Source organism: Perna viridis, chromosome 11 (genome assembly GCF_037379345.1).
Source record: "Perna viridis isolate PV_CMFRI_1.1 ecotype Kerala chromosome 11, ASM3737934v1, whole genome shotgun sequence".
In the NCBI taxonomy this organism is placed as follows: Eukaryota; Metazoa; Mollusca; class Bivalvia; order Mytilida; family Mytilidae; genus Perna; species Perna viridis.
Genome location: NC_142455.1, coordinates 779,496 through 796,901, shown reverse-complemented (window position 1 = coordinate 796,901; position 17,406 = coordinate 779,496). Strand labels below are relative to the sequence as shown.

Here is a 17,406-nt window from a genome sequence, read left to right as displayed (position 1 = left end):
CGACCACGGTTTAACAGCGTTATTTTCGAAGACAAATACATTTAAAAATAAATTCACAAAATTAAATTATGGTCCTTGCATGCGATCACATTGAATTTGAATAAAATAAAACCTTTTTTAACCAAAAATGCGCACTTTTCCGTTACCGACGTTGATTCGGGCAATATAATAACCGTCTTTAACGGTCAGACAATATGTCTTCTTGGCATATTTGAAGACTATGACATATTGTGTTCATAATTATTGAGTTATCTTTTCTATTGGTAAGGGCGAAAAATTCAGGATTTTGCAGGGCCATTTTTCTTAATAAGCGTTTTTACTCCTTTGTGGTTAATTCTGACATGGTAGATACATGAGCTGTACTATGAGTTCCAAATCATTATTTAATCTCCACTTGTCAGTTCCATATATGGAAATATTAATATCCGAACCTCATTTTCTGTCTTTAACTCAAGGGAGCTCCTTGTTTAAAGTAAAGTATATGTACTAGTACAAACAACTGTTCTAAACTATAGATATGGTCATTTCAATTATAATAAATCCAGTAAAAATTATACCAATATCATAGTTTAAAAAAAGATATAGCTTTTCATATGTAGAAAATACAGATTTTAAGCCATTTTGGTACCCCAGGTAGATACAAATGGACCTCAATATGACAGGAAAAGGATTTATTTCTTTAAAACAGATAACTATGATGCAAGAACAATAGTTTACTGGTAAAAATATTGTAATAACATTTGTCTGCTTTAGATAATTTTTGAAAAAAATCAGTTTTTATATAAAAAAAACACCATTATTTTTCTTGCCGCATTAGAATCTGTCCACTTGAAAAACTAAAACAAAGTCCACTAAATAATTGGCTGTTGTTTTTTGTGACATTTCTGTGTTTAAATCAACCACACAGTTATATGGCAACTCATTTTAGCTATTTATTTGACAGAAAAACAAAAAAATAAAAAAAATATTCATTTTTTCATATATAAGAGGCAATGTATGGAAAATGACTATTTTCAAGTCCTAACCACATACTTAAAATGTGTTGTAACTTGAAAACTATCCTTTATGCAGGAATATTACTTGCTTCAGGTTACCTGAATATAGATATGCTCATCATAAATAGTCAAGATAATAATTTTATTGAACTGATATCCTACAAATTCATGAAAACAAAATGCATTTCCAAATTTGGTAAAGATTTGGCCCTGTGTTTCTTTTTTATCACACGATTTATTGCTATGTTATATCAAGTTCAAGATCAAATTCACAAAATTTTTAAAAATATTGATTAGTAATTTTTCGTTGGCAGAATATCATTTTATCAATTTCATGTATTTGTGCACTTTTCCAAGTTATCTACTGAGTTTACAACTTGATACATGGTTAGACATGAATGATTTTGCCGTAATGTCAATAGTGTTTGATAATGATGGTCATTAATGTGTCTGTTAGTCGTTGTTTGACTTTAAGGTATATTGTGAAGAAGTTTTCATCGTTCCTTTACCGTGGATTTTAATACTTTTGTTGTTTGGGCCTTTCAGAGCTTACTTGAAGGTGTGCATATTGCGTTTCACAGTATCTGTTTTCATTATTATTATTATTTTTTGTTTTGTTTTGTTTTTTGACTTGTTTTGTTATGTTTGTTTTGTTTTTTTTTGTCCTGTTTGGTTTTGTTTTCTTTTTATGAATTTTTAAGTAAATCTATATTGTCAGATCGGTTAGGATTTGACAGGCATTTTTTTTTGTTTTGATACCAATCAAATGATTTCTTACAAAATTTTCACTTTATTTTAGAAACAAAGATACAATATTAAAAAATGCTATCTTCGAATATGATCAGACGTCTTAAGCTGTAAGAAATTCCCTTTTTTCTCCGCAAGTTTTGAACTTTAAGAATAATAATCCAATAACTCACAATGTATGTCAAAACATTCTATGACAATATGATATAATATTAATATGGTTCCTTAAGGCAAATGTCTCTATTCTTTACATTAAGACTTTTAAAAGCAGTTAGACTCTTTGTCTTCAATTTCAACAGTCTTACTGGTCTGAAACAATTCACATATTTTATCTTCATCTGATCGAAACCCGAGGCAGTTTTCACGCTGGACACACAACCATGAGCACTGTACATCTGTGACATTAAACTGTAATAACAAGTGTTGAAGTGGTCTCTTCTTTGTCTCCTTACAGAACATGGCGCCTAAACAAAAGACGGAACAAGAGACATAATATATGTATAAATATATGAATATATATTACCTTTTGAAGAAACTTTTTTTTTAAGTTCTAACACTAATTTTCTTCATGGAGAGACATACACAATATTTTCAATAGATTGTAAAACATATCGAAGGCACAACGTTCTCCGTCAGTTGCAAAACAACAAAGGCCAACGAATCAACTCCCCCTCCCCCAAAAAATATCCTTGTACCCATTGTGTTAGACATCACAAATAACATTCTAATTTGTTTGCCCAAATTCGGTAGCTGTTAATACCAGTATGTGTGTGGAGTGTTAATGTACCGAGAACATCGGAGCTTACAAGGACTGTTTCTTTACTTGTTCTGGTATGTGCTTTAAGAAATCCACAAAATTTCCTAAGAAAACGTGTTAGTTTAGATTAGGTAAAAAATTCCAAACCAAATAGCTCTACCATTCCCTTAACACTGTGTATTAGGAGGTCTGAAAGTGGTACTAGTAAATTGTACATGTCTATTTGATAACAAATATGTCCTCTTAATTAAGGGAACAGTGTTAGGGACAAAGTTGCTCCTACGTATGCCACGTTAGTGGTGACATTTCTAAAGAATAAGCTTATTAATATTCTCAAAGATAAATGTGATAAAGAATTTAGCTTACATTTAAAACAGAATTGGAAACGTTTTCTTGACAACTGTTTTGTATTTTGAAGAAAAAACCGGGAAGATCTCAACAATTCTTTAACACCATTAACATAAAACGTATAACGAGAATAGGTATGGCGAATGTAAAAAAGAGACAACATCAGGATGAAAATGTCAGCCTAAGGTAATCTATTTGTCCCTTTTTTTGAATGGCGAGGAAACCCAAGCAGACCGCAGCTCCAACTCCAACACATCATTATACACAGGTACAGCGAAGGAGTTGCAACTTTATACTCAAGTAACATAAAAATAAACGAAATATGAAAACGAAACAAGACATACACAGGCCAGAAATTTCAGACTTTGGACAAGCACAAAAAAATGCGGCGGGATTTTAAGAACTAAGGCGTTATCACAACTCTCCCCTTTAAAATCTGTCCACTGTGGACAAATATTACACAAACTACCTAAAATCATAAACCACTTGCAGAATTAAGGTCACTACAAGACAAATAATAACACCAACACAACGTTTGTCGTCACCCTTAATACATGAAATCATTGAATTCTTAAATTTGCTAAAAAGTATTTTCCATTTTACCAATCCCCAAAAATGAAATTACATGTGCTGGAATCATCTGTCATAAAAGTCGTAGAAACCTCTAAATTTAAAACAGAAGCGGAATTCTCTTCTAATGGGAACAAAAGCGTATTCTTATGTCATAACCTGTGTTATGACACATATCGTTTCTTGATGAAGGAAATATACTATTACTTAAAACTGGAGAGGTTTGTCAATGCAAACATGAACAATAAAACACGAAACCTGATATATTGTGCAACAGGTCCAAAATGTGGAGAGCAATATGCTGGCAAAACTGGGGATGCAATATTAGAGATATCACAATGTAGCCCTATGTCTTAGTTATACAATGGTATCAAGACAGTTGTGTTACAATATACTACTTATGGTTTTGGAGTTAAATGAACAATATATTATTACGCCAACGAGAATCATTTAAATTGACATTTTGTTTTCAATATCAAAGGCCTTGGAGTATTTATTCTTTAGTTAAAAAATGTCTTATTTGGTATTTTCTGTTTAGTGCTATAATGATTAATAATTTTGGGGTTCTTGTGAAGATTTGTGTCGATTTTCTCGAGACTGAGGACTTCAAGGCTAAACCACCTGACTTTCTTGCAAAACCTCTCCATTCAAATATGGTCCTTCTGGTCACGTCGATACGGGAGATTTAACCATTATCGATAACGAATCTCTGTGTAATATTCTCTCTAAAGGTCCCAAGTACCGTGAACCACGCTCCATAAATTGGAATTATAACTTTAAAGTTCTTATGGATGCCGTCGAGGACTATGCAAGAAAATGGATAAAACGAGAACAAGAAGACATTGATTCTCTGTCAGAGTGGTTAAAGGCCGTGAGGTCTTTAATTTTGAAACGAATGAAAGTTTTAAGTAGGTCAATAAGTGCCAAGGCTACATCAGTTTTCAAAGACCCCGATGTAGCAAAAACATTGTCTACTATACATGACAAGTTGTCGTACCAGCAGACAAAGCGCAAAACGACATTGTTTTTGTCTGCAAAACGTTTTATATCCAATGTTTATTATCAGACGTAGACACAGAAAATAATAGCAGTGATAAGACCTATACTGCTACCACTCTCTCCAAAGAAGAGATTGTGGAAAACCATAAATCTGTGCTATCCTCTTTTGGGGTTTCTACCAAGGACGATGATTGTGATTTACCGTCTATGTACTGGATTCCTAAACTTCACAAGAATCGATACAAACAACGTTTCATAGCTGGATCTGCAAAATGCACCACCAAACCTCTTTCAAAACTTTTAACTTCTATACTCACAACTGTCAAAGAGGGTCTGCAGGCCTACCACAACACTTGTTACTCCCGTAGTGGTATTAATTCAATGTGGATCCTTAAAAATTCGAAAGATCTTTTGGAGACAATCAGTTCAAGACTATTATCTGAATATAATAGCATTAAAACCACTGTATACTTCTATTCCCCATACTTAGTTAAAATCCCGACATAAAAACATTATACATCGTTGTTTTTCCGAAAAAAAAGATGGTATATCTAGATACAAATATATAGTTCTTGGTAGAAATTCGTCATACTTTGTAAGAAATAATTCCAAATCATCTTCCAAATATACAGAGGAAGATGTTTACAAAATGATGGAATTTTTAATCGACAACATATTTGTCCAGTGTGGTGGACGTGTTTTTTCAACAAAAGGTCGGCATTCCAATGGGAACAAATTGTGCTCCTTTACTTGTTGACCTATTCCTTCACTCTTATGAGGCTGACTTTATAGCCGATTTGATTCGAAAGAAAGAATATCGTTTGGCTAGATCCTTTAATCTCAGTTTCCGCTATATAGATGATGTATTATCTTTAAACAATCCGAATTTGATACATCGCATCTACCCCAAAGAACTTGAGATAAAGGATACTACAGACACTGTAAGGTCAGCCTCATATCTTGACCTGCACTTAGAAATCGATGATAAAGGAAAACTTTACGACAAACGTGATGACTTTTCATTCAGAATTCAGAATTTCCTTTCATCTATGGCAACATCCCTTCAGCACCTACGAACGGAGTGTCCATATCATACGTCAAACGTTATGCCAGAGCTTGGCGAAACTACACAGATTTTTTGTATCGCGCTAGAACTCTAACAAATAGGCTTCTAGAACAGGGTTATGTTGATACAAGATTGAAGTCATCACTACAGAAGTTTTATGGTCGTCATCATGAACTCGTGGATAGTTATGGTGTATTCATCTGCACCATGAAAAATGACTTATTCAACGGTTCATAGTTTTCCTTTCCTCGTTTGTCTACCCCGGACTTAACTTTTTATGAGCAACTCGGCGGATGTTTCTAGAAAAGCAGAGGACGCTTACTCTACCTGTGCACCTCGTCCATGCTCCCAGTTTTAATTGCAGTCCCAGTTACTCATTTGCTTTTGTTTTACTTTGAATGTAAGATTTAAGTTACTTTATGTTCTTTGTTGTGTATGTCTATTTTTCATGTCTGGTCTTTGTCCATGGATTACATTCTTTTGATTAAAGCTATTACCTTGGTTCCCTTGATTACACCTTCATAAAAATAAATATTTCCAAAACCTCCGCATTCAAAATCTCCATCACCCATTACACCATTCCCTTCTCTCATCCCCATTCCCAATCTCCTTTCCTCATTCCGCATCCCCCATACAACATAGCATGTGAAGCTTTCCCCATATAAATACTGTAACGGGTACTTGTCTTCTGATTTTCAACAAGTTTCTCATACACTGGTAAGTTTGTGTTGGACGAAAGAGGAAAGGAAAACTATGACACGTTGAACTAATCGGTTCTCATGATCCAGATGAATAAATCGTAACGATGCATGACATTATGATTACTGTCATCATGTCTCAAGGAGAGACACTGTCGTTACTGTCGTCCCTGCTGTTTTTTGAACGACGTTTTGTTTTGGCCTATCAAGGCACGAGGAATGAAAACAAATGTAGTACCTATATTCCTCTACCATGTCATATTATAGAAGTATTTTTTGTATTATGTGCTTACTTCAGGTAGAAATGTTGTCTGACCGATAATATCTCTTTAGAATAGAGGGAAAGTGTAAAACGATTGAGTAGAAATGACTTAATGTATTAATCATGCAACTAACCAATATTTTATTTTATTATTTTGCCTAATTATTACTTAATTTCCTTTAAATGTCTTAAGTGAACCATGTATGGGGAATTGTAATGCATTATCATTCATTCTGAGCCTGAGACCTTTCTTCTAAAAATGTTTTCATTTTCAATTTAAGTAATTATGAGTTACAATAACATGTACAATGACCGAAGGGATATATAACATGCCTTCACGCAAACCCTTTAAGTAAACATATGTTGAATGCTATTTAAAATAAATGCCATTTTTACCTAACCATACTTTTTACGTTGTGCTTGCCAACGTTTTATTAAGCCATATTTTGTCTACCTCGACGTACAAAGTGTTGTATTAGATATTTAATGTCCAAGTAAACATTATATATATTATTATTGCTAACTAACTGGAAAAAAAAGAGTCATCTCGCCACTATGCACTAAGTGCACGACACTTATGTCTGGCCTCATTACTCAGAGCCAAATTGAAAATTAAAATATACGAACTTTCAACCATTCACTTCATACATTATTTTTGTTGTGAACACATTACATTATTTATCTATACCTTGTCATTTGCACATTTTAACTAAGGACAGGACTTATGTCAATACATTAGTGTCAGTCCTTGTCAGATAAAGCAGTAGGTGAAACATGGCATGAAGAAATCCAACATTTTGATGGTGTAATTTGACTATTTGCACCATCAGATTCAAGGACAACTGGCAAGATTTTCCATATCATACTGGACCATTGAGTTACAAGTTCTTTGAAATGCACTGCAAATGAACATTTCAGGGGCAGATAATCCTGTCAAAAACTTTATTTTTCCAAGATTCTATTGAAAATTGTCTGAGCAATTCCAATGATGCAGATATGAAATAATGGTCTTTTCAGATAATGAAAGCATCATTGAGTGATAATTGATTGTCAGATCAATGGGGTTTTGACATGCATGTTTCTAATTTTTTTTCATTGTGCCTTAACACTTATAGTTGAATGGTAAATATTATATCCGTTAATTGAACAGTTAACACGGTTATACAAGGCACACCTTTAACTTTTTAAAGTTTAATTTTTGTTTTAAATGTTGTACGAAGCGAAGGCACCAGGAATCGAACTAGAAAATAAAAGAATATAATACAGGGATAACGACTGGGTAAAGAAAATAGACACACACATCAAAAGAAACACATAAAAGCATATGGAAACGAAGTTAATGAGCAATCCGCACTCCAAGTTTGGAGCATTCACCTGGTGCATTATTAAAAGGGAATTCCTTGCTTGTCTACAAACATGTGCTAATAAAATGTCACTAGAAGACGATAAATAATACATGATACCACGAATAGATTGGTTCACATTGTGTAAATGAGTACACTGTAGAAATAATCTTAAAAATGTGTTAATTAATATGAGTTGTCCTGTATTACTGAACCTTTGATGTTTTGTTATGTACACCAGTCTTTTCTTGATACATGTATATTTATTTGTACTAAGACAACATGAAAGACATTGACCTTTTTGAAATATTGTAATTGAAATGATACCATCCTTTCAATCTTATAATTTGGTCACATCTTTTTCTCTATGTCATTATCATTTCTAATTAACACTTACGATCTGGAGGTATGCTGATACACTGAATGTATACCAAAATACTATATGTTATTAGATTCTAGCGGAAATCAAAAGAATGTAATTCAGGGACAAATACCAGATATGAAAAATAGACGAATACAACAAAGAACAAAAAAGTTACTAAAATGATGCATATCATGTAACAAAAGTAAATGAGCAATTCAGACTCAACTAAAAACTGGGAGTATGGACCAGGTGCTTCGGTAGCTTAAGCGTCCTCTGCTTTTCTAGAAACGCCCGCCGAGTTGCTCATAAAATCAAGGGTAAAAGAAATAGGTAAGGAAACTATAACACGTTGAGCAAATCGGTATTCATAAAGCATTTTATATCATATGTATAAGTATGGCTATTTTGGTATAAAATCAAATAATAAAAGAACAAAAACACACTGATCAGACGTTTACTTAGTATGTTTAAACTAAGTTCCTTCTGAGGTCTTGTCGTTTAATATGGGTTTTCCCCAATCTGGCTGTGTATCTCTGTTTTGTCGTCCGTGTACAAAAAATTTAAAAGATCTAAGTATCGTTGTAAATTAGTAAATCTTATTTATCGTGAACGTGGTACATTCGCCTAAACCAAATTGAGTAAAATATTGAAATGTAAACAGACACTATTTGCATCTCTGTCTACTAAGGAACATTTTATCTATGAAATACAATAATAATCATGCTATATACACAAAAAGGCACATTGTACATCTGTAATATATTTGCTAGCCTAATTTTAGCTATTTGATTTATAGACATGTTCTTAAGCCATAGCCACATCAGTTTCAGAGAGGAAACATTATTTTGGTCCCAAAAAAAATGAAAGATTTGTACATCAAAGTGTCTAAATACAAGAAACTGACGTTAAAAAAAATCCTGATTTTGAAATTTCCGTCCGATTTTGTAGGAGCCGGAGGTGCAAATCTACGAACTAATTTTATTTAGTCTTAACAAAAATAAAATATCTGATTGATCTTAATCTATACTCCCTCGATATTTATATAATATTTCCAATTTTTTTGCTGTTCGTAAATTTGACTTGCAAAACAAATCTGCCGTATTCTTGAGAAAAAATTCTTGTATTATTGAAAAAAAAAACATTTTAAGAAGAACAGACAAAAAATATTAAGCAACACTAGAAATGTCAACTCCCCCTCTCAGTATAAAAATGGTTGGTGCCAAATAATTTACTGGTAATGCAGCTTACAGTCACCTCGAAAATTACAATTACTGAAACAAATTGTTACATCAAACGGGACGGGCATTTTTTAACATTCTGAAAAATGAAAGCAGTATCTCATTCGTATAATATTTTAAACAAATATTTCATTAAAAACATTAATACTTCTGTATGCCTGACAATAAATATAGCATGGGTACTAGAATAAAAGAAGTATATAACAATACATTTGTATGAAATTCAGTATGATTGCCAATGAGGCAGTCATCTACCAAATGCCAAGCAATTTCTTCCCGTTAGACATGCACATAACGTATATGGTGGGGTTAAACATGTTTTTAAGCGACCAACCCTGTCCAATAGACAAAACGTCAACCCGCTGCGCCGTCGTCTAAAGAATACTCTCTGTTCCTGTAAGCTAGCTAGATCAAAGACCAAACGCAGCTGATACGCACACCTAGTTTACTAAAACAAAATCAATAAAAACAGGCCCAATATTATGTAGTGAAAGCATATCATAGAACGTCTTAGAAAAACAATGTCTTCGCACGAATGTAAAGATAAAAGTAATGACAGAACGTACAATGAAATGTAATACAGTTCATTTGTTTTTAATTTATCAACAAGGGAATCAATATAAGAACCAATAAAACATGATTAAAAAATTTAACAGTGATGATAGGTTAATTCAAATATTTGTCCAGGCTAAAAGAATTCTGTTTACACTTTCGAGCCTTATTCATTGCATTGCCATACAATTTTGGAAGCAAACTTCTTTTTTTGTGAAGTAACGACAACTACAACCAAACCTCATCATCAAATCTTTGTATTTATGAAAGATTTTAGACATAGAGTTAACTTATTTATGGTAACGAAAACCTTAAGTTAACAATTTACTGGTAATGCAGCTTACAATCACCTCGAAAATACAATAACTGAAATAAATAGTGAAACCAAACGGTACGGGCATTTTTTTTAACATTCCGAAACCAATGTAAGCTGTATCTCAATGAACCATTTTAGAATATGATTTGAAACCTCAAACTGTCATTAATTCTTTCATTTCCGTCAGTTTGACGATAAAATTGGAAATTGTAATATATATAATATCATGCCATAATATCAGAAAGTATTGTAAAACCTTTGGAACACATTTCTTTTAACAAGTTTCTATGCGCTCCACATTAACACTTCATACTAGTGAGACACATTGTCTTCATTGTCGACAGTTTTTCTTGTCTGATGCAGGCTACATATTCTATCTTGATCTGTTTGAAACCATGCAGTTTTCAAGCTGAATACACAAAAGAGCACATTGTACATCCGTAATATATTTGCTGGCCTAATTTTAGATTATTTGATATTTTATGTATAAACATGTATAGACATGTTCTTAAGCCATAGCCACATCAGTTTTATAGAGGAAACATTATTTAGAAACTTCTGCCCCATTTTTATGATTAAAAAAAGTGATTTGGTAGGAGCCGGAGGTGTAAATATACGAATTAATTTTATTTAGTCTTAACAAGAATAAAGTATCTGATTGATCTTAATCTTTACTCCCTTGATATTTATATATTTCCATTTTTTTTCTTTATCGTAAATTTGACTTGCAAAAAAGAATCTGCCATATTCTTGAAAAAAATTCAATACTTTTGTTATTGAATAAAAATAAAATAATTTTAAGAAGAGCAGAAAAAAATCCCAGGCCCTCCAACATTCAGTATAAAAATGGTTGGTTTCATATAATTTACTGGTAATGCAGCTTACAACCACCTCGAAAATTACAATGACTGAAACAAATTGTGACATCAAACGGTACGGACATTTTTGAACATCCTAAAAATGAAAGCAGTATCTCATTGTATCAAACTCATTGTATGAAACCGCAAACTGTCATAAATTCCTTCTTTTTAGTCAGTTTGAATTTAATTTGGATATTGTAATGTAATATATAATGTCATTGCGTAGTATCAGAAAGTATTGTTAAAAGTTTGGAACATGTTTCTTTTAACAAGTTTCTCTGCGCTCAACATCAACACTTTTCATAGTAGTAAGACCCATTGTCTTCAGTGTCGACAGTTTTGCTTGTCTGATACAAGTTACATGTTTGATCTTGATCTGTTTGAAATCCAATGCAGTTTTCAAGCTGAATACACAAAAGGGCACATTGTACATCTGTGATATTGAAGTGTGATAACAAATGTAGAAGTGGTCTTTTCCTCGCCTCCTTGCAGAACAATGTACCTAAACATTACAGGGCAACAGAAGCTGATATGAGTATATATATATATATATATATATATATGTATTATCGATTATAGAAAAAAATAGTTGACAAATTAATATTTTCTAAGAGGACAATACGGTTGACTGTGTAAAAAATTGTGAGGTGAGTTGAGTTTAAACATTCAATCCTTACACTTATTATAAATTGAGTATAACTCATTAAATTCTTATCCTCAATTGAAGTCCAGTTTAACTCATTCAACCCCTACACGTTTTCTTAGTTTCGTTTAACTGATTCAATCATCTATCTCATTCTTGATAAAGAACAATCCGAAAATTAGACGCACAAAGACTTTTAATTATATTATTTAATCATCTCGATGGTTTCAACATTTATGTATCTTATCAATATCATTTTGCATGATTCTTGCAAATTAATTATATCAAATTTTTTGTATTGTTTCTAATCATTAATCCATGTATTTATTTAACAAGGAATAAGAACCAATGTGAAAATCTATACTCTTTCATGACTTAAGAAATGTTCTTTCAATGATTAAAACAAATGTTGTTTAATAAGTTCAAAATGAAACATAATGAACATTCACCTGACTGTGAACTGGTTGGGAAAACCAGAACTTCACACAATGTCAAAGCATCTCTGCCTTCTAACCATCTGTACGTTTTATAGATTTGTAGGTAACGGCCTGAAGTCTTTCTATCACATGATAAATTGAGTATGTCGGGACTTCTTCCTGCATGGAAATAGCAATGCAGTCTCAGACCGGCATTGAAAGTTGGCCAAGAAGGTACGGCAGGGTTGTACATATCGATGGAAAAATCATATAGTCTTTCACCTAAAATACGATGAATACAGTTCAATGAATATGCAAAAATAAAATTCATTGAGAACGAATTTTAATCATTATCATAGAGTCGTAAACTTGACATAATTATATAATTGAAAAAAAATTGCATGTAAGAACCATTATTTTAACATCTGCTCCGATGGTGTTATATCTATTTTGCCAAATTTATTTTCGACTGACTTGATTTATGGGTCGGATGAGTGTTCAGTAATTTTGTTGTTATCCTTATTCTCATATGACCAAATTTATTTTTCCATCAAATTTTCATTGAATATTGTTATTTCAAACAATTATCTAAAGTATTATACTTTTAGTCGTCCACATATATGTATAACATTTTTCTTTTTAAATTGATTAAGTATTTTTCAAATAAATGATTTTTTACAAAATGTATTACACAATCCAAAAATTTTAAATTCTCCACCCAATACAATGTTTCCCTTTTCATTCCCGTATTTTCACCATTCGCTAGTGTATTTGGTCCATGAACAGAGTGGAGTTCGCGAGGCTTATTTCCTTTTGTTACTTTGTACGTATTATATTGATGATTTAACGTCCTTTGTTCTGTATTTCTCTTTCTCATGTCTGGTCGTTATCCTTGGTATAGAGTTTTTTTGATAATCTGCACGAAGTTGAATTTATATGACATCTAAATGTTAAATACTCCACACTAGTACTGTCATGTGGTACATGATTAACAGTTGATAGTTAGTGCTCGAAGAAACCATTACAAGTTCAATTAATCAAATACTTTATATACACACACGCTATACTCAACGAGTTTCAAAAAAAATATTGCTTGGCCCATTTCATTATCAACTTAGCATTTACGGAATAATTCCAATTTCTTACCACAACAGTCCTTCCTATTATAAATGGTTATACTGTCGACATCATATAAGTGTCCAAGATCAACTGCCCACCAATATTCAGACTGGTCTAGATGAGTGTTAGTGCAGAAATCAGGACCCCTTCCGAGGTATTGATTTAATATACCATCATTTGCATAACTTGCAGAAAGAGGATAGGTCAAGTGTATTGCAGTTGTGCTCTGACTTGTGTCTTTCGAAAATGCAATATTCCCTCTACCACATGCTGTAACAAAAGTGAACGAAAATATACTTTCAAATTAAAAAAAAATGTTTTTCATCCAGGAATTTTGGAGAATAAATATTACATACAGTTTTGTAATAAGACATAATTTTCATCAAAATGCGTCAAACGTCTGTAAATGCATTTAAAATTCAGACTCATGCGTTCTACAAATAAACATTGTGCTTAGTATTTTCAAATTTAGAGTTTATTGTTAAATACATTTTCTGTAAGAGTTACATGACAAAATATTGAAGTAATTGTAAAGTCGGTAGTTACCATTGTATATAATTTTGACTGACCGAGAAATAAACATATGAATATTAGGAAAAAGATTATTTTAAGAAATGCATTTTCTAATGCGTTTGTATAGACATATAGACGGAATAGATGATTTCAAGTTTTCTATTTAAAGTAAAGATTAAGCTTGTAGGTTGATAAAGGTGCACTACGTAACAATGTTACTGTCGATAATCAGTGTTGTGAGAGTATTATTTACCCTCTGTAGTCTCGAAAGACAGATTTATTGAGGGCGTCGCTGACTAATTTCATATATCAACTTAATTTGTGTAATTCAATATTATCCTTTTGAGCAAATAATTGTATTTTAATGTGTCATGCAAAATTATCCAAATTAAATATTCGCTGCAAATCTTATATTCAGATGTGCGGCGTATACAATGAATCACTTAACATAAATGACTGCCATACAATGATTATCATTACATGCCAAAATAAATACAAAATACAATAAAACAAATGAATTATTAGCCGATTAAAAAAGCATCAAAATTTACTATTCATAAATACTTACAAACAATATTCATTCGTCCTAAAAATAGTAGCATCCATTTTACGATTTCCATTTATGTTGTTATTTGTTAACTATTGTCGATTTCTACCATTTAAAGTATAAACAGTTGAAGGTGTCTTACATCATTCAACTGTAGATTTATTATTGGAAAATTATTGTTGATTAACATATGGACCAATGATGTATTCCCAGAACAAAAACAAGAAAAAAAAACTAAAAACAGTGAAATAGACATCCGAAATTGACACTAACATGGCGGCATTCAACTGTCAAATTGACATGGTTGTCACTTACAGTATTCGAAGTATTTACAGGCTACTGATAACTTTAAAAAATATTTACTTGAATATACAATGTCGAATTTGATTGGATTAACGCAGATTATACCGTTTTGAACACTTCCCTGTCTAAGAATCGCACAAAATGTATGCACATTGTTGTACATAAAGGAACAAACACAGAGTTTATTGCATTAACCAATTAATTATACCTTCTAACCACTAGAAATAACCATCAAAGAGTTTGTAAAATTTGCCTTTTTAAGATATTGAAAGGTCAAATGTAGTTGCAGTACACTACGGAAAAATGGTTGGAAAATTGTCCCGCACTTTTTCCCTATATAAGCAGTAAACAAAAGTCTACGTAACAAATGCTTCAGGATGAACTTAAATAGTTTTTTGGTTGTTTGTTTAGATGTACTGAATATATTAAAGGTAAAAATGAACTAGTTATGGAAAATGATGTGCCCCCGATTGCATGATTCTTATACAGAATGGTACTTAAGCCTCTAAACTGCTGTATATTTTGTTGAAGCGATGTTTGATATGCTATTAACGATTTGTACATGGAATTTACACTGTCGTCACTGAGATCGTTAAAAGTGAACAACCAATCATAATGCACGAAAAGGCATATGCTAATTAACTTGACATTATCATACATTAAACACACAATTGAGGTAAAAACTAATACATGTACGCATAATGACATATCGTCAGTAAACTTATACAATCAAGAAGTAGCAATAGGGAAGGCCTAACGAGGTATATTGGCAAAAATACCGAAAAGACCGACGCGTCATTTCAAATACGTCACAATCCGAGTGCATTGCTTGAAAGTGAAAACAGGAAAGAGAACGAAATGAAATAACAACCGAAGATAAGGTAAACAAGAAGCCACAAAAATAAAGCATTGGCAAATTAATTAGTATAACATATCACCCCTTCCAAACTGAATAAAAAAATGGAATACCTAGTTTTTATGGTAATAAAATAATTTTATGGTAATATAATAAATGAAGCTTGAAAATTTAAACAGAATCCATCTAGTATGGATGGAAAATATTTGAATAAACTTCGTATCGCTGTGAAATCTTTGAATAAACTTCGTATCACTGTGAAATCTTTGAATAAACTTCGTATCACTGTGAAATCTTTGAATTATGTTTTATTGGTTCTAATATTAACTTCCTTTTCAATGAATTAATGTTATTGAACTTTTTCACATTACGTCAGACTTCCTGAAAGTAAGCTTTAGCTTGGCATTTGCATGAAACCATTGTCTTTCTTAAACATTTATGTTCCCGGCGGGTGTTGCGAGAAAAGCATAGGATGCTTACCCATACAAGTGTAGCTGGTCCATGCTCCCAGTTTTTAGTGAAGTCCAAGTTACTCATTTACTTTGTTCCTTTGTTTGCATTATTTTGATTATTTCGTGTATATCTGTAACAGGTCTTTGTTCCTGGGTTACATGCTTTTGATTTTCGCTAGAATCATGATTCCCTTGATAATTTTTTTTATTACATCCTTTTTGATCTGATTTTTAAGGTTATCTTTGCCAGAGAAAACTAGATGTGCTTATCAGTTGCTTTTGGATTTTGAACTAGCTTACCGAAACAGCAAGTACTCTTTCGAGGTACAACTTGTTGTATTTTGTCTTAATGTGTTAAGGTGTTTGTATTCAGTACCAATCTCAAGAGTTTAATCCGAAATTGACAGATTGTCATGGTTCGTACTATTATTGTATTTACAATCTACTGACCCGGGTTAGTGGAGGGTTGAGAACTAACAAACATGTTTAGCATCGCCGCATATTTCATCAGCCTTACTCAAGTCTGGAACCTGTAGGGTTTTTTCTTTCTTTTTTGTATCTTTTATTGATGGTAACACTTAATTTATTTTGGGATATATTACAACTTCTTTTATTATATTGGATACTCACATCATTCAAGACCGCGTGGGGTGAAACGTAGAAGTTAATTGTCATTTGGTGAATGCCTATCTTATGGGCAATCATGCCACATTTCCATTTTTATATCAGGTGCTTAGAACCCAACAAAATCTTTTTCAAGGGTTTTTTTTCGGTTACAAGGATAACTAGATGTTTTGATATAAATTCTGTGGAAAAGAACTGAGGATTAATTCCTGCAGTTCCAAAGGTTCAGGTTTTGGCTACAAATAATGTATGAATTAATACTTTATGTAGCAAAATTAATATAAACTGAAACTTTTTGCGATCATTTTGCGATATTTTGATAGTAGCTTACAATAGTTTCATTAACTTTGTTTAATTTCTAATGTTTGTTTCATTATATTTTATTTTGAACTCTGAAGAGGAAAGTTGATAATGAAAATCACTACACTATACTTTAAGTATTTCATATGTATGAAATATAGGTCTACTCTGGTTATAATTTTCACTTGTAATTTTGAATATTTAAATAGTAACTCAAAGAGTTTCAGTAGAAGACGAAACATTCATTTCTTGGATATTACATGGTTTTTTTTTAAATATGTCATTTTAGAACTAAATAGGAAGACCAAAATAATACGTGCAAAAACAAAGAATAAGCAATTCGGACTCCACCAAAAACTGGGAGTATGGACAGAGTGCATCGGTTGGGTGATCGTGCTTTCTTAAAATTTGCTTTTCTAGAAATATTCACCGAGCTGCTGATAAAAAAGTCAAGTATAGAGAAAAGGAAAGCTTCGTCATGATGAACAAATCGATTCTTATGGTGAAGGTGGATACAC

At 32.1% G+C, this 17,406-nt stretch overlaps 1 protein-coding gene across 2 annotated transcripts; it reads right to left on the bottom strand.

Moving 5' to 3' along the window:
- Nucleotides 1–1,775: 1,775 nt before the first annotated feature.
- Nucleotides 1,776–14,847, bottom strand: LOC148602246 (fucolectin-1-like). 2 transcript variants are annotated; one of them, XM_088552870.1, is made up of 4 exons: nt 14,375–14,847; nt 13,321–13,563; nt 12,208–12,456; nt 1,776–2,206 (listed from the first exon to the last, which is right to left on the bottom strand). In XM_088552870.1, exons 1-4 carry the CDS (start codon nt 14,424–14,426, stop codon nt 2,004–2,006), a joined length of 747 nt encoding a protein of 248 aa, XP_088408996.1. In that variant the 5' UTR covers nt 14,427–14,847; the 3' UTR covers nt 1,776–2,003. The 2 variants fall into 2 exon arrangements, with proteins under 2 accessions (XP_088408996.1, XP_088408995.1); XM_088552869.1 differs by lacking the exon at nt 1,776–2,206 and adding an exon at nt 8,590–11,617 and having other exon boundaries at nt 14,375–14,805.
- Nucleotides 14,848–17,406: the final 2,559 nt, after the last annotated feature.

Bases quoted from the DNA above. Each gene is read 5' to 3' on its own strand.
- LOC148602246 (XM_088552869.1), bottom strand. From the start codon at position 14,426: ATGGAAATCGTAAAATGGATGCTACTATTTTTAGGACGAATGAATATT. The intron at 13,564-14,374 runs GTAAGTATTTAT...CTTTTGTTACAG, and splicing joins AGGACGAATGAATATTGTTT to CATGTGGTAGAGGGAATATT. The intron at 11,618-12,207 runs GTGAATGTTCAT...TGTAATGTTTAG, and splicing joins CCCAACCAGTTCACAGTCAG to GTACATTGTTCTGCAAGGAG.